The sequence below is a fragment of the Colletes latitarsis genome, chromosome 4 (genome assembly GCF_051014445.1).
Source record: "Colletes latitarsis isolate SP2378_abdomen chromosome 4, iyColLati1, whole genome shotgun sequence".
Lineage (NCBI taxonomy): Eukaryota > Metazoa > Arthropoda > Insecta > Hymenoptera > Colletidae > Colletes > Colletes latitarsis.
The window spans coordinates 27,357,202-27,378,194 of NC_135137.1; the positions used below are offsets into that span (position 1 = coordinate 27,357,202).

Genomic DNA, 20,993 nt, shown 5'->3' on the forward strand with positions numbered 1-20,993 from the left:
ATTTTATTTTCGAAATGAAAGTCCACCATGATGAACGGAATGGAATGAAGGTTTTACAATACTAAAAATACATACATATTACAATTTGCACCTAGTGGTATTCTGAAAACGACTTTCACGCTCGTAACCTTTCCTTGTAAACGCATCTGATTTCTAAAAATCCTCGAAACACCCAAAGGCAATAACACGAACTTTCACTCTATGCCTGCCTAAATATAACACACCCCCGAACAAAACACACTAATCACAGACACTCATCACCAATTGTAAAAGTACACCAATCGCAATCACTTACAGTTAACTAATACACATAACACAATAGATCAGAATTCGAATTGACATTGACTAAAACACACCTAAAAAATGACAAAGCTCACTGCAACTGTAACTTTACGAAATAAACAAACTTATATTTATACCAAACGAACATCATAATATAGTGAACTCCTAAGACATTAATTTATGTATCTTAAGAGTACAATCACATCAAAGGCAATCCTGAATACTTTCAGTCTTCAAAACTTTATAACAGATCTTTTGAAAAATTTTTAGAACATATTCATTACCGTTTTATATATAAAATGTGCACACAGACATTTATTAATGTAAAAGAAAAACGTAAACTAGCATCTTGATTGGTATGAATATGACTATCCTGTGAACCGCGATAAAAAAATAATCTGGATAATTAAAAAAAAACTATAAAAAACTCAATATTTGTAAAATTCATGTTTGATGAGATAGTAGTATGACTACTGAAGATTCTTTATTTTCAAGCCATTCGGTTTGAGATATCGTACGCACCAACTAAAAAGATGAGGTTTCGAGAAAAACGTGTTTAAAATTTTGCGATTGCACGCTAAAGCTACAAACTGTATTATTTAAGCAATTGTAACGCCGTTAATTTTACAAATTGGAAGACAATAAAAAAAAACACCAATAATTTTACGAATTGTAGAAAATGAAAAAAATCGATTTTTATTAAGTTTTTAAATCAAAATACACCCTTAAGAGGTTGCAAAAAATGTCGTCCACAATTCGTAGCACTAAACAAACATTAAAAACTTTATAGTTGTACACCTTTTAGATACTTAAAGAGCAGATTTTATACCTTGAACATCCATTTTGATAAAAGTGGTTTATAGTATAAAAAGTAGAATATTTAAATTTTAAAATACTTTTTGTTTTGTTAACTTTAGCTGAATTTTAGCAAAATTATGAGCGTTAAAAAATTAAAAATATTTTAAAATATAGTTTTGTCCGGTTTTTAAAACTGAAATTACATTTGTTTTAAACTCTAAATAATGTACAATATGAGATAATCAAAATTTTAGAGTTTATTAGATAATCAAAATTTTAGAATTTTATCAGTTAGATATTTTAAATATATTATTCACATAGAAATTACAAATAACCTATCTAAATATAGAATTATATTGAATATTGAGAATTATATTTATATTTAAGTTGTTCGGTTATTATTAACAATACCTGCAACTGTAGCTTCAGGTCAAAGAAGTTTTACTTAATTATAACATTTTAAGAACTGTTCAAAATCAATGACACAACTCGAACGTACGTCATCCTTATATCTTCTATCTATTGTGACCTGGTTAGTCAAAATGGATTTAAAGATATTAATTCTGATTTTATTTATTTTATTTAAGATATAATTTAATTGGTATGAGAAGTACTTCTTAGTGTCAATGAGACATTCAATACAAAGAATGAATTTATTCAAATATACTTATTTTTCATCTAACACGACATCCCTTATATATCCAATAGATGAAGAAATAATCGACTATTTCAAAGTAATGTACCAAAAGACTTAAGAAAATTAATGTTATCCTTCGACTATGACTCAGCTGAAGAAGCGATAAGATTGCATACAAAATTAAACTTAAAAAACTATTGCTATATGATAGAGAAAAATAACGTATTCGTGCACAAAGAAGAAGCAATTTTTTTAATTAAGAAAATTGCTGCTAATGATATTCCGCTCTCTGTTAAAGAAAAATGGTATATTTTGATCTAATTGAGAATTTTGTGCTAAAATTTAAAATTAAACCGACTAAAACCGTCATATCTTTTTCTTGTTTAACTCTTTCCCAAATTTTCCATTCAAATTCAAATTCAATACTGTTCTTAGTACATTGATACTTTAAAATTTGTCACCCATGAAAAAGTATTGCAATATACAAACTAAGCAATAATCCGATGGGGATCTGTAAAATGAAGTAGGTGTGACAAAATTTCCATCAGCAATGTCATGATGAAATCTCACTTTCTTTTTAATTTATAATTCTGGAAGTTTTGCATTTATCGATTTTGGTAATTTTTCTAAGTGGTTGACGTTTATGTGAAAATTTCATTATTTGGTTTCGTTTCAAAATACCAAAAACCTTCGCGATCCCACCAAACATATACATATAAAAATTTTACGAAAAAATAAACCTAATTTGGAATAACATAGTGATTCTTATTTAACAGTCCACGTTTTTACGAGAATTGTTGTATAAAACCAATTTCTCACCCCTAATTATTAAATATCTTAGGAAAAGTTCTTTTTTTCTACTGTCATATGATTAAGAAGGTTCCACTTCATAAATTAGTATGAAATCAATACTTCGAGTTTCGATACAACCACCATATTTTTCTCAAATCTTTACAATCGTTGATGTTATTATTTTTAAAATATCAGACATTCTCTTAACCGATAAATTTCGTTTTTCTTCTACTAAGTTCCGCAATTTTATCTTTGTCAATCTAAAAATGACAAACAACACGAATTTATAGGATGACCTAATACCAATAAGTGTGTTCGTAGTGCAGACTATTTCTACGTTGTAGTTACAGTTATAAAAAAACTAATAAAAAGAAAGTATTTGCTGTACTCAAACCCACAAGATCTCGAGCGCATAAACCATCCGTTATACCATCTGCCCCACGGCCGTTTCGACGACAAAGATTCATATTCAGAACACAATATAACATTCATTATCCAAACCTCCATCATCTGAATGCTCTATTATACGAATATTCTCCTATTCGAACGTCTTGTTATCCGAACAGAGCATTTCTTTCTAAAATATCTCTTTCTGCTATTGAAAAGTTCGTCCATAAAGGTAAAGAATGATTCTTATCGTCACATTTTAGAAGCGTAGTAACGAAATAATTTCTGAGGTGAAAACTAAGACAAAATAAAGAAAAATGCACGATATCGTGAAAGCTGCGGTTACTGACATTGAAAACATTCTCGATAACAATTTTTTAACCGTTTATAACATTAAAACAATAAATTAGGTAATTAGATGTGGAACAAAATGTAATTCCACGCAGTTAAATATGCGAAAAGAAGTGATACTACTACCATACGCCAAAGCTTAAGAAGTATATACTCCCTTATACTTCATGTACCGTAAAGCTTATAGCAGGAGGGAAGAGGTGTGGAAAACAGAGATAACATAAATGACTCTTTTGCACTTTACATGGAAAATTTTCTAAACAAAAATGTTTTCGTGTGTTTAAATAGACACTATCTACAAAGTGGTGCGTGGCCATATTTAATATACTGAATGGATAGTATGCAAGGGAAAACTATTGAGAACCGCTGCTCTAATGTACTCTTCGATGCCTTATAAGTATAAAGTTCCCTTACTTTTTCAGGTTTTCGCTGTACAGTCCGAAATTACGATCACATTGATTATACGAGTGGTCTCAAACAAAAAATACATCTACAGGATGATTCTAAATATAGGTATACGTAAAAATTCAGTGACTGACTCTTCGAATAATTACCATCATAAAAGTTCATATGAACATATGTAAAAAATTTTGTATCTCATCTAGTATTAATTAAGAAATTATATCATCGCATTTTATGAAAAATTCTAAACACTCCCGGTATTTTTTAACGCGTTCGCCAACTAATGCGACAAAAATGTATATTAGTTGGTGGTGTCCATTTTGAGCAATTATTTTATTTTATTATTCTGTAAAAGTTTCTGAATTTATTATTGAACATACTGTAACTTTAAAACTGTACAGTTTTGGACATATGTTCGTGTGAACTTTATGATGGGAACTATTTGAAGAATTCTTGAAATTTCTCGTATATTACATAGCATCATCTTGTACATATTTAAAAATATAAATAAGTTAAGTATCTGGGGAAACACCATTTTTCCATTTAACTATTTTGTATCTAATAATAAATAAATTATTGGAGTATAACACTAGCAATTTAGAGACATGTATAGTACGATTTGTAGATTATAAAAATGCAATAATCGAAAAGGCCCTTCAATTACATTCTATTATATAGTATATTGTATTTTCGTTTTCCAAATTTTGCTTCGTCAATTTCAACACTTTTATCAAGTTCACCAATCTTCTGTACACTCTGACCAAAACATCACAGAAATATGGTTTCCCTGATAAAATTGCTCCAATTGACGATGGTACGGATTGACATATTAAATTCATTACGCAGTATAATCTGGCGCGATGTATTTAGAGATAAATAGTTAAAAATGAATCGACACACAACAGTCAATGATAAATGACATTTTATAGTTACACTTCCCTCTGACTTTTTTTTATCATCCTATATTTGTTTACTTTTCGAGTAGGTGTTACATTTGCGTTAGAAATTATTACAAATACATACGTAACACATGTTTATAACATATTTGTTATAATCATTCGAAGAAAAGTATTGTTCATAACCAATGCATAAAATTACAATAAACATTATTTATTTTTACTTCTCAAATACTTATTCACCTTCCTTTGGTACTTACTATTATCTCATTTTTAAACAATTTAAAATCACAAATATCATGAAAATAGTCGTTAAAGAAAATTGTCTAAAAAAAATTACAAATAATATAATATTTGGAAATATTAATTTCGAAATATAGTAATGTAATTAGAATCTGATTTCAAAAGTTCTATCATAAAACCTAATGAAAATTAAAATCGCATGTTTTATACTTTTCTTAGTGTGAAAATAATTAAAAAGTTTTTGTTATCAATTCTTATTACAAACATATCAGCAGAACGGTCATTCTGTGTGCTTAAAAAAATTAAGAAAAGTTAAGTACAGTCATATCCCGGACTTACAATATTAATTGATTTCAGAGTAGCCGACATAGGTCGGAAGAAACATAATGAAACATTTTATTAGATTAAGAGATAGATATTTCTCTTTAATTAGTAAAAGTAATTAGAGAAATAAAGTTTAGCTCATAATTATAAAATACATATCAAATTCAGCATGCGAAGACAAATCTAATTGTTTGAACAAATGCCTATCACGTGGCTAATAGAAAATAAGTAAGTGTGAAACGTAAGTGTGAAACGTCGTAGGTCATAACAAATAAAATTAATTACAACGACATAATTTTCAAATAAAGTAATAAAAATATTGTGTAATATTGTTTTGATAAAATAAGACTGAATTTAAAGACATTCTGTAATCATATTTTCTTTAAACGAACCCTAATTTCATGAAGACATATACATATAATGCACCATTACCAACGCGAGTGGAACATAAGTCGCGGAGCCACCGACAGACCGACATTGCAGTGGAATTCGACGAAAGATCCGCAAACGTGTAAAACGATAATTCGGAACGGCTGCACGCGGTAAAAGGAAGTCACGAGTCCCGGTTACGATCGTTATCTAATAACGAGGAATACCTTAAAACTGGCAAACCAGGCGTTTCTTTCCCTCCAACTTCGTGCCGGCGCGTAACGAATACAAACGGAGCACCTGCATTTCCAAGCAACACAATTGCAGCCATCGATTCGAACAGAAACTAGATACGTATGATTATTCCCGGGCAGGAGTATTATGGTTCGTGTAGAGATAACAGTACGACAATAGGCGCGGTTTCCAGTTCGTATGCGGATGAATCCGAGAAACGGTGCGTGTCGAAGTGGCGAACGTTCCCGATTACGATCCGAACGGAAGTCGACCGATGGAATTCCCTCGTTTCTATCTAAAGGAACGATAAAGAAGACGTGGTCGGGGACGAAAACGAAAAACGGAAACGAAGCAATCGCGTTTCGGAACCACGCGATCGTCGTTCTCGTTAACCTACTTACTTTATTCACAGCATTCATTCATCCGCTTCGCGCAACGCGTGTTCACGTATACGTATACGTATACGTATATCGGCCGGCGGTGCAGTCGTGCATTCTGCGCGAAAATCGGGAACGGATCTCGTTTATATCGCAGCCTCGCACGCAAATGGCGTTCGAATGGTAACCGCGCGACGACTAAACTTGGTTATCTCCGGCCAGGCTCGGCCACGTCTTGGTTATCTTACCTTGCCCGCGTCGCCTGCGTTTCGCGAGCTGACGCCTTCGTTCGCCGCGAACTAACACTCGAACAGGATCCCAGTAGCAGCGATCGAACGACCGCGAGGCCGCGGCCGTGTAATCATTTCCAGGAAAATCGATCCCCGCCAATTAACATGGGCGAGGTTGAAGCCATGTCATAAACCGCCAAAGACCAGCGGTATATATTCCATCCGTGCGATCGCGGAGATACTACACGATGGGAGAGGGGTTAAAGCGTGCATACGCGGTTCGCCACCCAACGAAACGACCGCACGGGGCTCGAACCCGCGACCCGTCGCGAATAGAGTCGCTCGAACATCGAAATTGCGCGATCGTTGACGAAACGAGTCCCTATTGGTGCGTATCGGTCCGACGTTCGTCGACAGTTAATTCGACCCAGGAACGTGGGGGCCGTGTTCGTTCCTAGGCCGATCTTGCCGAGCGCCGCGGGTGCCGTCGTCTTGTATTATCGATTGACGGAGGTTATGTAGAGTCGAGTCGTCGGGACACGACGATTGCGGAAAATGAAACGAGAAATCCTATTCCGATCGTACACGCGACGTTCATGGAACGAATAGATTCTTTCGCAACTTTCGCGGATCTTACTGTCTTTTTGCTTCCTTGATCGTCCATTCCCACCCTCTTTCACTCGTTCTCTTTCTCTCCCTCCCTCCCGCCCTTCCATTTTCTCTCTCTCTCTCCCTCTCTCTCGTGCCCTCTATCTCTTTCTCTTCGTACGTATAGCACTCATGCTGTCTCTCTCTCTTTCTCTCTTCTTTTTTTCTCGATTCCTTTTCCCCGTCCGCATACCGTTTCACTCTCCCTCTTTCTCGCACTGTTCCTCGGGTAAACGCGTTTTTCGTTCCCGTCCCCGCGATGGACGACGGAGCGCGGAGAAAAAGATCAAAGGGCGAACTGGATGGGGCTGGGCCGCGAAAGAAATTAGAAATGAACGCACTCACCCTTGGACGGGGGTTAAACCATCTGACGAGTCGCGCTGGAAGCCTGATTGACAGCAAGGGTGATCATGCTCGCGGTGTCGAAAACGGCAGTATTGGCAGTGGCGGGACTGACGATGGCAGTCGCGGGAGCGTTCACGGCGGTGGTAGCGGTAGTGACGGCAGCGATATTAACGGCAGCAGCGGCGATGATGGTAGCAGTGGCGGTGACGATGGCTGTGACGGTGACGGTGACGGCGGCAACGGCAGCGGCTACGACGACGTCAGGGACGTTGTACGCGGACGCGGCACTGACAGCAATAGCGTTAGCAACCAAGTCACTTTCCCCCGTACGATTCGGGGACACCATCTCCTTACTCGTCCGATCGCGTGCACAATCGACGACGATGCCGACGCCCGCACTGGCCACGATGCACTGTGGTCGCGCTACCACGAGTACCATCGTCGTTGTCTCATCGTCGTCGCCGTGTCTGCTCCGACACACCGTTAGGGAATCAACGGGAAAAACAAGACGGGACGTTCCGTTTCGTTCTAATCGAATCCAATCCAATCCAATCCGGTTCGGTCCGGAACTAACAGCGGCTCGAAGAAGGCGGTGGTCGTCCCCCGATCGACTGCACGACACCGATGCTCGATGGCAGGAGACGCCCCAACGCAGGGCACCTAGTTCGACGTATGCCGAGCGACGGCTCACCCTGCGATCCGTCTGCGCTCGGCCCGACTCGCGCAGTACCGTAACTACCACGGGTGCTTGCCTATCCAGGATCCCCGACACCCCTACTCCGTTCCTATCCCCCTTCTTCGCTCCCTTAGTCTGTTCTACCCCTCGATCATCATACCGCCGAGTCTCGGAACGGCCATTTAACCGCGAAATTTTGAAGAAATGTCCCTTATTTGGGGCGTCCTTTATCCGATTAACGACTTTCGTTTACCATTTTTAACTGATCGGTTAAGACGGTCCGATTCGATTCTACGAATCTTGCACGAATCCTAGCCAACGGGTCACGAAAACGATCGCATGCTTTAAAGATTCTGAACGAATATAGGTTGATCGATGTTTTGCGTCCGTATCTGTGCGCAGCGTTCTTGAATTTAGTACGAACGCCGTTCGTTGTGAAATCTTAAATGGCGAATCGAAGGAACGGTCCGTGCCCAAGAGTGGGAGAAACAATTTTACGAGTTGCGTGTTTAGGAAGTCAGGGTTGTGAATCGAAACGCGTCGGATAGGTTGCCTCCGTAACGGGGGCAAACGTATGGAATTGTTTTAGTTGCGGGCACTAGGAGCCCTTTGGGGTGACCTGAAGCCGTCGGGCACTCGGCGGCAAAGCGGGGGGTTAAGGAAGCCCTTGAAATCAATAGCCAGTCGCTACTGCCGCCGCCACCCTGATCAGGCTGCTCTGCGCTGTATCCGCCGCTCCACTCTCTGCCATCCCACCTCCCTCTACCCCGATCCTGATTTATCTGCACCTCCTACCTGACGAACTTCTATCCGACTTTAGTTCGCAGTCGAACATCTCGGTACGAGTGTCGTTCGATGAGCCTGATCAAAGAAAGTCACGTGTCGGTGAAAGAACTGAATTTTATTTGAAAATATCTAAATTATCTCAGATACGATGAAAAAGGCGGTGTACTTTTTAGAATCGTATAACAAATCTTACCCTCCTTGCACGTCTTGTAGATGCGCTCGATGATTTCGAGAAAGAAAATATTATTAGCCTTCGCGTGACGCATAAAGGGGATGAAGAATAGAAACACGAGTTTTGAATATTCTTAAACGCTCGATTCCTTTATCTAAAAGTTGATATTCGTTACTTCGTATGTATATTAAGAATGTTTATTTATATAAATTAATTATTATTTATCAGAGAAACTTGTGTGAACTTTTGAATTTTTATAAAATATTGTTGCGTTACGAACGATTGTTTAAATCGAATCTCGTAGACCGATGATTATGAATTTGTCATAATTCGATTAATGATCCTTACCGTTTTTTCGGCATACCCCTATTTGACCCATTTGACGGACGCGCGGAGAAAGTATACGAGTGCATATGCACTGAAGGGAGTAGTCTGATTATGCGTTGAGCTATACTACTTTGATTCGCGTATTCGTTTCTCAAGAATGAAAAGTAGAAAATGTATCGGTAAATTATCTCACAATAGCTAATCGATTGTAGCTATATTTACATAAATCTAATATTATGACGATATCGAGTAACCTTCGTAGAAATTGATTGATGATATTTTAAGTACAGATATCACGCTGTTAATGTTGTTCCACAATTTTATTTGACGTATGTAGTGTGAAAGTTATATACTACATATATGTACGTGTGTGTATATATTGAACAATTATTCTACAATATGTTCACTAATACGTTTTCGTTATAGTATTCATATAATTGCGGCTTCTCTGCAACTTTTATATATTTTTTTATTTACATAATGGCAATCTCTTCTTTCGATTTTTTGAACTGCGTTAACGATGTTTAATTCTAGATTATTATATCTTTTTTCGGAATAGTAATAATGTATAATAACATAGAGGCATTTCGTAATGATTCAAGAGTTCTAGTGGTAATTGTGTGAAAAAACTCACTACAGTCTATCCTTGGACGAAACAATTTTATCCTCGTACGTGTCTTACCAAGAAACATTTAATAGGAACTTAGGAAACTTTTTATTTCGGTAGCCATGTTATTTATTTACCTGAGAATTCTCAAATCATTTCCCTAACGTGTCTCTCGTAAACCACACAAAAAAGCAACTTATACTTGCTCCTTAGGCATACATTGGACAATTATTCGTTTAGATTATTTATTTTACAAACACGCGATATGGATAAACTCCAATCGGATACACTTTATAATTATTAAAGATATGTGAAACGATGAAATGCTTTAATAACTTTAATCGAGAAAAACTGCCGCGTTGTGCAATATTCGCGTTGCACAACATTATACGAGCATCATCATTCTACCAAGTTACTGATAACTTATTGGACATTCATTTGAAATACGACTGTAAAATGCAACATGTAAAGAGAACTCGAAACGTATGAATCAGAAGCTTGAAGAATGATGAAAATATCTAACAATATAAAATTGGTATTCAGTACGTGTATTCGAATATATAAATATACTTCGAAATAATAAACAATGTAATCCGTAAACGAGAAATGTTTACATTTTTTTTACATTTGACCCGTTTTAACCCATTTGCATCCAAGCGCGGATTATTCCGCGAGCCCGCGATTGTTTTTCATTACCAGTCACTGAATATTCTTCAGATATATCAGTTCATTATATTCTAAACAAGTTTTACTTTTGTTGTGAAAATCTTTTTAACTGTCGATATGAGTAAGTGATTGTCAATCTATATTTAAATTTAACAAACTAAGATTTTTAAAATAATCTAATTTCATAAGTCAAACTAAAATTTAGTTGCCCCAATGGATTTTGACAATTCGGATTCAAGTATAGAAATGATATAATATCCGTCGCGTTTCATCAAGTGATGACAGCGAAGTTGATCATGGCAGTTTTACAAATGAAAATTACATGTGGAAAGCCAAAAATCATACGCTAATTATACATAATTTTTCAAATGTGATGACGCTCTTAAAAATTCGAAATGTTTCTGAAATAGTAAAAAAGACTTTTATTCGCATGTATGTACCAAATAAAAGCATTTCGATTGATGAATCATTAATGGAATGTAGAAGCCGTTTACATTATATACAAATTTATTAGAACAAAACGAGCGAGATTTGGTATTAAGCTTGCAAACTGTGTGATTCGAAATCGAAATACATACACAATTTTAATATATGTATATGTAGGAAAAGATAAAACTGATACTGGATCTGCTAGCAGAAATGTTGTGTTAAATTTGTTGAAAAAGAGTGGGTTATTTCACGAAGGATATTGTTTGTTTATTGACAACTGGTACAGTTCACTGACCTTATATCGAGAATTATATAATATAGAAACAAACGTATGTGGAATAGTGAGAATTAATAGGAAAGAAATGCCTCTGGGAACTAAAATTACACCAATTACAAAATGGAGAAACTTGTATTTTCTACAAAGGATATGGCGGCGATAAAGTGGAAGGATAAAAAAGATGTTTTACTAACAATTATGAAAAAAAAAGTTTAAAACCAACAGTAGTAATTATAATCAGGGTGGAGTGGGCGATCAAATGTTAAGTAAATTTCACACAATGCGAAGATGTAAAAAAAGCCTATAAGAAATAATTTTTTTACTTCATAGACATGATGTTACCAAACAGTTACGTAATTTTTAAAAATCATAAAAAAGATCGAGCTTTTCATGTTTACAAACAAAAATTAGCCAAATATTTACATCTATCAATGATTCGATAACGTGATGTACTGGCAGACATTTTCCTATACGGATACCTGCAACTCTAGCAAAGGAAAACAGAACATCAAAGCGATGCGTTGCATGCTTATCCAAGTCTCATCGAAAAGTAACAGTTTTTAAATGCCATATCTGCGATGTAGCATTATGTATTGATCACTTTACTATCGCTATGTTGTTCCTTTTTTATAAAAAAATATAAAATGTGTTGTTTGTGATGTAACACAAAAGGTACACGTTAAATAAACTCCATGAACAATTCTGGTGTCATATACTGCACCTAGGACCGACCACGCGCAGTGATACGGGCCAGTCGTCAGTTGAACGTCGCTGATGCCTAAACATGGCACATTAAGTAGGGTCATGATGCAAATGGGTTAACGATGACTCACATCTGCGTATACTACAATAATAACCTAATTTTCATTATTGGAAGGAGCCAGAGAAGCCACACAGAGCGAGGAAGTATTAGAACATTGAAACGTCAGCGAAGCACGAATAAGTTATATTGCTGCCTTTATTTGTAAGGCACAGATACATAAATGTTTTATGTACGCATAATAACTATGACGTGCTCGATATTATTTGTGACGTGACAACCTACAAACTGCTTGCCCCTATACATAGCGATTAAACTTGAACGGTCTCATTACGATGAATTTTCAAGCGGTACCATATCCATGTATACCATGTACCACTTCGAACAGTTAAATGCGATTAATGTTAGAAAGGTACAAAATATAAAAACTTCCGCCGTGTGACATCTGAGATATCTTTATTTTGAATTTTTATAAGACAAACATAAAGAAATAAAAATACACTGAAGCGTCAAAAAATTTAATGCATTAAATTCCTTATGTGATATATCATTGCTGATGGATAGAGCCAGCGTATCCAATTTCTGAGACAAAAACCACTATTAACCAGCCAGCCCCCCCTCCCTTTCTAACTATACGTTAGACATTAACACATTATTTTAAATTGAATACATTGTGTACAATCTTACAATGTGTGATTGTTAAGTACGTTTTAGAATACTAAATAAAAAATTCATCTTTATTTTTTTTATGAAAAGATATACATTTTCCGATATTAAGGAGTTCACTTTCTCTCTAACTGGGTATATTAATTTGAAAGAGTTATATTTAATTTAATAAATTTCGTGATTCCGTACGAGCAATTCCATGTCGAAACGGACAGGTGAAAAATTTTTTGGTCCAGATTTCCTTCAAATTTGCAACACCTATCGATAATCTCGTAAAAATAAAGAATTCAAAGTTTTAGATGTCTATCTTAAATGATTTTCAACGTATTAGATATTACAATTTTAAAAAATTTCACGAAATTGGTCAATGCGCCGCAAATTTGAAGGAAATTGGAGGCAACAAATTTTTCATCTGTACGTTTTAACGTGGAATGGCTTATACATAAATTTACTTAGTGGCAACATGGTTCCAAAGACACAGCCGTAAGCAAGTTCGTAAAGCGAAAATCCTTTTATAAGAAATACAAAAATGGAAGCAACATAAATTTAATTATACAACATCTCATTTTAATGTACGATTCAATACTTAAAATTCAACGTAACTTTCTTTGTCTACACTGTATTGTAGATAAAAAGGATTTAATATTTCGTCGCTTTACCAAAGTATAAGTACACTCTTGCAGCGAATAATTCTATTATTTTAAACCACTATATGTTCACGTTTATAATATTTATTATGAACAGCCGCGTAATACGATGACTGATTTCGATATTTGGAATCAATAAGTGGTATATGGTTGTAGGGGGGCAGGCTAAGAAACACGGGGGAAGAGAGGATGTGCCAAGTTATGCAGTAAGGTAATGGCTGCTCAGAACATTTTTCCCAATAAATATCCTACTATGACCATAACAATGGCAACGAAAACGAAGATGTTGGTATAATTTTGAGACAATTGGCTACTACTTTGTGAGGTCAAAATAGCTGCAGCTACATTAGCGTCATAACCCGATGCCGCGTTTTGTAATTTTATTAAATCCTCCTACAAATACAAATTATTTCTGTATTTATTTATTACTATGTGAACTTTCGATAAAAAAAAATATATTTTCTATTTTATATCACACATTTTGCAACGAACTAACTCATAAATTCATTAATTTCTTACCTTTAATTGAAGATTTTCCTGCCTAAGAGTACTCTCTTCTACTCTAAGCTGATTAACTTCTTGTGCTACTTTTAATAACTTATCTTCCGCTTCGACATTATCCTAACGAAATAAATATATCATAATCAATCAATTACTAGAACACAACAATACAAACTGCATGCTAATTATTACCTTTACAACTTGTTTAATGGAAACTGATTTATTTTTGCCATTACTTGTACTAGCTTCAGATTTATTTGCAGCAGTTTTTGCTGACGTAGTACAAGTTACAGGATTTTCAAATACACATTTTAATTTAGATTCCATTAACTCCGTTGGATTTGGATCTTTCCACTTTAAAATAGAATTATAATCAGTAATAAATTAAGATTGAATAAAATTAAAAGAGAAAATTCTAACAAAAAATTCTTAGTAACATAATACTATACAATTCTCAGTCCTTTACATACCATATCAAGATAATCCTCGCCAGTGTCGTCTGCTGGAGCCAATAAAGATTGCACCATAAATTTATGTTTATTTTTTTCGGTCGAATCATAATCGAATGGTTGAAGAGACACTAGAAAATACAATACCTAGTGAATTAAATTTTCCTATTTGCAAGAGATTCTTACCAAATTCATATTATTAACTTTTACAAGTGAATCATGAAATATAAGAATATCATAAATTCAATATTTGAAACTAACCAGCTATCTGAATGGTTCTCTTTGGCTTGATATATCCACAATTGGGACGTACACAGTACCTCCTTGGAGCAGTTGTCTTTATTTTAAAATAAACTTTCCGATCCGTTGGATTATATAATGACAAATATGATGTGACTGTCTTTTCTGTGAATGGGCCTGCAATACATTATACAAATCTATTAGTTCTATAATATTTTTTACTCGTTCACTTTATAAACTAAAAATATATACATTTTCTATGAAAAATAATTTTTATGATTCAAAAACTTCATTCATGACATATACATGGCGAATGTATTGATATAATATAATACCCTTATAAACAAGGAATTGAATAGCATACAATAAAAAAGAAAATAATAAATATAAACATATTTGTATGGGTAACAAATCATGTTTCACACTTGTGAATGAAATTATTTAATTACTTTACAATCAAGAACTGTTTAAGATTTTTAAATATTATAAATGATTATTGTCAAATAATATTTAACTTGTATCAAAAGTTCATAATGATGAAAGTTATTTTCAATATTTTATTTATCAAAGCATAAACAACGAAGTATAAAAAACCTTGCAAAATATTATACAATGTATTCTTTCAAACATATATGGGATGGACTGGAATTTGTAATACAACCAAGCAGGGGATGATTCTATGCGAAAAAATAACAAAAAATTTGATATAACATTTTTTCACTCAAGACTTTGTTTTTGAGAAAATTGACTTTAAGTTTGTTTAATTTTGTAAATGATTTAGTTATTTATTTTTCTACCATACTTGTGCTCATCCAAGATAGTGTTTACAAATATTATTAATTGTGTAATTAAATCATTACAAAGTGGTTTTACTGATAATTCATTATTTATTCCTTACTACTACTCATTGTTACAATACTGCAATACGGTACATACACTATTACAAGTATTGTTGAAAATGTCTTCCTCATTGCTATATATATATATACAGGTTTATTTGACAAAGTCATGGTACTTGAACAGGTTGTAAGCTAATATCATTTTGTAATTTTTGGAATTGCTCCATACTCTGATATTAAATGTGTAATATTTGAAATGTCATCTTTATAAACAAGTCCTCTGATATATATCCATAAAAAAAAATTTAGAGGCATAAGGTCAAGAAACCTTGAAACTGACATGTTTACAAAGTTGAAAAAATTTTAAAGTTGATTTTCTTGAAAACAGAGTTCAGAATGTGAAAATGTTATACCAAATGTTTTTCTTATTTTTTCATATAGAATCAGCCCCTGCTTCATAGTAGATATTTTGGTATTTTGGTGTTTAAACAAGAACAGAAATATAATATTCAATGTAGACGTGATTATAAAAAATATATTTCATAAAATAACTAAAGAACATAAAGATACAAGAATACATATCATAACATACATAACGTACAAAAATTAAATGTATGCGATACAACTCTTTGAATATGTTGACTGTATACCTGTTAGTAAGAGGAGGGAGGTAAGAGGAGAGAATGAGAATTCAATCGTGATTGTATTTAGAATTGAAAACGAATTACGTATAACAAATGGGGTTAGGTACGATCGAGAAGGCTGATGATGTTCACTGAATCATCGTATATAATCCTGTTTAGTCATAAATCAAAATGTAACAAAATTGGCTGGCGAAGACAACCTTACGTCATCTTGACAACGTAGCGGACCGTGTGCACCTTGTATTAACAATGCGCCTGCCCTGTCATAGATCGAGCAAAACTCAAACGGAATAGAAGGTAGGGAAAAAGATTGCGAAGGAAATGCGTACGAAAGAATGATTCGTCATTTGAGTGTACCTGTGAACCGCAGTTCGTTTTCCGGTTTGATTTCTAAAACTTGCTGTGGCCTCACCATCTTGCCTGGCAGTCGACCGAGTCCCGCGAACGATTAACCGCAACACCTTCGAGCGCGTGAATAACGATATGGGACTACAGTTTCACACTCGCTACTTTCCGGGATTCCGTTGGACTAATTCTGATTTTTGTTCCGAATCGAACACGCATGCGTCACAAGGAAAATTATCAGGAGTATAGCCGTTACGTCTCGAATAGACGTTACCGCGTTAATCATATTCGCTACTTCTGCACATCCCAAAACTTGGAACACCGATAAAAGACGCGCGATACGAACAGTAGATTCTACCAAGTAGAATCCCAAGAGATTACCAGCCGATAGGAACTTTTACTCAATCATCGACACAAATGATTCTATGTAAATGACGCGTGTCACTACCAGTTGAGGATATGACGTGCACAAAATTGAAAATTTTAATATTATGATACTGTATAACATTACTTCTATATAACATTGTATATATAATATAACTTATATATTTGCCGAATGCATTGTCAAAGATATTGTTGCATGTTAATTGAATATATTATGCGATTGCTTTCATTATTTTCCTTAAATGTGTAGCAACATTGTAGGGAATCTTCCTAGTTAGTTTTCTTACTTGTAGGTAGTTGGTAAAGAAAAGTGCCGCCATTTTGAGAAATCTTATATGAAGTAACACGATGTTATTAACGTTCCAGTTCACTTCGATTATATCAGATTTTGTATCACAGTACTTAACAAGTTTTTTCAATAAATATTGTTATTGTAATATACTCTTGTGTTGTTGTTTATATAAATACACCCTGCACCACATAAATTAGTGATTCCCAACCAACACGAAAAATTTTAAAAAGTGTGAGAATAATCGACGATAGTTGGCGTGGCGGTTAAAAATGACGCCTTCGAAGAGTAGGGATTCAATGAGGTACCACTCCGAGCGGTACCTTTAAAGTCCTTACTTGACCTTGGCCCTTTAAATTGGCTATGAGGAGTCACCAGGCTATTTGAATCAATTGAATCTAACACCTTTCTCTCATCTCTATTTATGATAATTTTAAAAACTTATTTAGATCATATAGTTTCTGTACATTATTAGTATAGTCTTTCTGCATATGTACATTACAATGCATAAATAATATACATGTATAAATAATACATTACAAGCATATTAAAAAATATGTATATGTATACATATATTACAAATACATACATAGAATAAAAGTACACATTATGAATAAATTAAACCAATATTTATTACAAACAAATTTTCATGTCTGACGACGAATATTTTATAACTGAAGATGAAAAAGCAAAACACTTGATTTTACTTTTTTGTTATTAGAGCAAGTAAAGAGAGCGTTTATTTAACTTCTTATTATAAAATGTAATTCTTTTTATATTGACAAAAAAAAATTACAAAAGATAACCATTATTATTTTATGGATCGATTGTTCTCAAAATCAAAAAAAAAGTTTTATCAAAATCCATTATGCCGTTTAGACGCAATCATGTTAACAGGAATTCAATAAACATTTTCTTTTAATAATTAAAACATGATCTAGATGTCTGAAAACGTGTATTTCTGCAAACAAAATTTGATCGCAATTTTTCTTGATTTAAAAGTCACTAAGCCAGTGTCATAGTAAGCGGTTAGATATAGCGATTTTAATAAATAATTTTAATAAATAAAGCTACAATGAATATAAGTAATGCATAGACGTACAAAAAGGAGATTGATGTAAAAGTTAGATTTCTCTTCATTTGTTTAGTTTCGTTTATCACCACTCGCAGTACTATACAGGCTTCTAAACTCCGAGGAGATATGTATCTAAGTTATTATTTATCTATGATCGTTGTTAAATTTATATTCTGTGTTTTGTTTGAAACAGATTCTACTTGAACAAAATTTGTTTATTATGGATGATTTAAAAGATCCTAATTTAAATGCTGATATTTATAAAAATATGACAGCAGCTGATAGGCTACCTATTTCTGATAAAAATTTGCAATTCATTTTAATTTATAATGGTAACATAGATTAAATCTTCTATATAATTTTTGAATGAAACTTGTAAAATATTTTACTATGGATGATAAATACATTACTCTTTATATATTCTTGTATAAATGCGAAAATATTAACATGTTCATTTATTTACAGACACAAGCGCAATTCTTGGAGGTTCAAATATGACAGCTGAACATTGGAGCGGTAGTATCTGGTATTATAACCAAATTTCAGAATTTGATAGAGACAAAGCTCTTGTTACTACAAACACAGAAAGAGGTGTTTGCGATGGTGCTTATTTGGAACATAATAAATTTGTAGTTGCAGACGATAATGGATGTTTGCAAGTGTTTAATTTCGTTGAAGTTGGCGATAAACATGTTCCAATGATACAATGTTTAGGATTCACTTCCTCGCATAACAGTACTCTTGTAACTCTTTCTATATTTAATGATAATGAACATTTAGTTACCGGTGAATTGGATTATTGGTAATTTATATAGAATGCTTTATATTAGTAAAAGTATGAATTGATTGATACAGAAGCTCATTACCTTGTAGTATAAAAGTGTGGGATATAACAGAATTAATTGCAACATACTCATTTCCGTGTGCTCATGAGAATGCAGTTACTTGCGTTGATGTACGACCTAGGAGTAATACAACATTTGTGTCAACGTCATTAGATTGTGAGGCATTAATGTGGGATTTAAGACAATCAAAACCAGCACAAAGTATGTATTAAAGCAATAACATAATGCGATAATTTAATTATTTTCATTTATATAACTTAAATATATTTTTTCATTTTTTTTTTAAGGTATTCTAAAAAAAGATATAGGTTTGACAACAGTAAATTGGAATTCCATTTTAGATCACATTGTAGCGATAGGTACTGATAATGGAGATGTTGTATTAATGGATATTAGAAAACCAGGTGCCTCTGTATTAGAAGAAGCATGTATATTTCCTAGACCAGTACAAAAACTCTTATTTAATCCAAATCCTGAAAGGTAATACGAGTAAATGAATTGAAAATATAAATTAAAAAAAAAAAAAATGAAATATTAATAGCCTGGAAAACTACATATGCTATACCATATTATTGTATCTTAGATCAGAAGATTTAGCCTGTTGCTGTGATAACAACTTCGTGCAAGTACTTGATATAAATAACAACTTTTCATCGATATACAAAAATGAAGATCACACTGATTTTGTTCGTGGACTTTCGTGGTACAAAGATCAATTATTTTCCTGTTCCTGGGATAGTACAGTGCTCAGACACGACATATATTCCCGTCATAATAAATAATGCTTAGTATATTTGTAACCGAGGATTATATTTTACTTGTACACTAGTACTTTGGCATTTCTATCTGTAAGAATAAATTTTCATATTATTTAATATAATTATTTTATTTCACTTGTATTCTGTGTAACCAGTATTCCTGTGTATTTTTCATATTTATATTTCCATATATTGTTTCTAATTATGTAATTATTTTCGTTTTATTAGTAAAATATACAGGGTGTCTGTTCTATCAAATCACGATAGGAAATATGATATATCTCAGAAAGAACTGAAAATATGAAAAAATATTTGTACAGAAATTGTTTTGTATGAAAAGGGACATAAATTTTTTTTTTCGCTGAAAGAATGAAGGATTTAAAGATCTAGTTAGGTTTTTAAACGATATGCTACATATATGTATGCATAATGTTATAAAAATTAATATACGGCCAATAAAATCGTGAAAAATTATCATGGTATCGAATCATCGTGCATTACATCTCCAATTTATTATACTTCACGTGATTGTCTCTAACATTTAGTAATTTGATCCCTTGGTAGTAATGTAAAATTCACAATTGTCCTATGAAGTTTTAGTTTTATGTAAGAAAGTAATACTGTATCGGCAAAACATTTACGCTGAGAATTTTCCTGCTGTCGAGGCAATGCGTTTTTATACATAAGTATCTCCATTTAAACTGTATAGAAGAATGTCAAAATTGGTCTGATGCTGTGCATATGCTATACTGTTAAGCGCAGTTAAGTTGGCGTCGGCATTAGTCCTTTTATGCGGCAATAGACATTTAGAGTCGATTTATATTAATCCGTTTTCAATCATTTAAAATTTAAACTGTACGTATTTACATTATTCACAGGGTGTTCGGCCACTCCTGGGAAAAATTTTATTGGGAGATTCTAGAGACCAAAATAAAGCGAAAATCAAGAATAGTAATTTGTTGATGGAGGTTTCGTTAAAAAGTTATTAACGTTTAAAGTTCCGCCCGAACTGAATTTTTTTCTTGAAAGTGGGTAGGATTTTGGGGGTAGGACTATTCACTAAAAATTATTGTAATTGAGCCCCGCAACCGAAAATAATTTTTCCAAAACGATTTGAAATTTTTTAATTTTGTGAAAAAATTTCACACCTCGAATTTTTTTCTCAAAAGTGGATAAGATTTCAGGGTTAGGTCTATTCACCAAAAATTATTGTAATTGACCCCCGCAACCGAAAATAATTTTTCTAGAACGATTACAAATATTTTTTTTCGTCGAAAAATTTAGGCACCTGTCGAT

At 33.6% G+C, this 20,993-nt stretch overlaps 3 protein-coding genes across 18 annotated transcripts in view; 1 reads left to right on the forward strand and 2 right to left on the reverse strand.

Annotated features, from left to right (window-relative positions):
* Positions 1–8,062, reverse strand: part of Glut1 (Glucose transporter 1) — an 86,122-nt gene extending 78,060 nt beyond the window's left edge. For 7 of the 16 annotated variants that reach the window (XM_076763841.1, XM_076763846.1, XM_076763843.1 and 4 more), the window contains exon 1: positions 7,316–8,055. The gene's annotated coding sequence lies outside the window, so the exon portion shown is untranslated. Of the gene's footprint in view, positions 1–7,315 lie in introns of all 16 variants that reach the window. The other 9 variants (XM_076763840.1, XM_076763839.1, XM_076763842.1 and 6 more) reach the window with 5 other exon arrangements.
* Positions 8,063–12,454: 4,392 nt separating this feature from the next.
* On the reverse strand, positions 12,455–16,761 carry Vap33 (VAMP-associated protein 33kDa). Its single transcript, XM_076763871.1, has 6 exons — positions 16,359–16,761; positions 14,540–14,695; positions 14,300–14,409; positions 14,022–14,183; positions 13,848–13,949; positions 12,455–13,721 (listed from the first exon to the last, which is right to left on the reverse strand). The coding sequence occupies exons 1-6, from the start codon at positions 16,414–16,416 to the stop codon at positions 13,551–13,553; spliced, it is 759 nt and encodes a 252-aa protein (XP_076619986.1). The 5' UTR covers positions 16,417–16,761; the 3' UTR covers positions 12,455–13,550.
* A 1,494-nt stretch (positions 16,762–18,255) lies between these two features.
* Positions 18,256–19,866, forward strand: LOC143340952 (methylosome protein WDR77). The gene is made up of 5 exons (XM_076763400.1): positions 18,256–18,426; positions 18,560–18,896; positions 18,968–19,140; positions 19,227–19,419; positions 19,523–19,866. The coding sequence occupies exons 1-5, from the start codon at positions 18,315–18,317 to the stop codon at positions 19,719–19,721; spliced, it is 1,014 nt and encodes a 337-aa protein (XP_076619515.1). The 5' UTR covers positions 18,256–18,314; the 3' UTR covers positions 19,722–19,866.
* The last annotated feature ends 1,127 nt before the right edge of the window (positions 19,867–20,993 follow it).

Excerpts from the sequence above, each read along its gene's own strand:
- Vap33 (XM_076763871.1), bottom strand. The coding sequence starts at position 16,416 with ATGGTGAGGCCACAGCAAGTTTTAGAAATCAAACCGGAAAACGAACTG. Across the intron at positions 14,696-16,358 it reads AAACGAACTGCGGTTCACAG|GCCCATTCACAGAAAAGACA; the intron begins GTACACTCAAAT and ends AATGTATTGCAG. Across the intron at positions 13,950-14,021 it reads CCATTAAACAAGTTGTAAAG|GATAATGTCGAAGCGGAAGA; the intron begins GTAATAATTAGC and ends TTATTTCGTTAG.
- LOC143340952 (XM_076763400.1), top strand. The coding sequence starts at position 18,315 with ATGGATGATTTAAAAGATCCTAATTTAAATGCTGATATTTATAAAAAT. Across the intron at positions 18,427-18,559 it reads ATTCATTTTAATTTATAATG|ACACAAGCGCAATTCTTGGA; the intron begins GTAACATAGATT and ends ATTTATTTACAG. Across the intron at positions 19,141-19,226 it reads ACAATCAAAACCAGCACAAA|GTATTCTAAAAAAAGATATA; the intron begins GTATGTATTAAA and ends TTTTTTTTTAAG.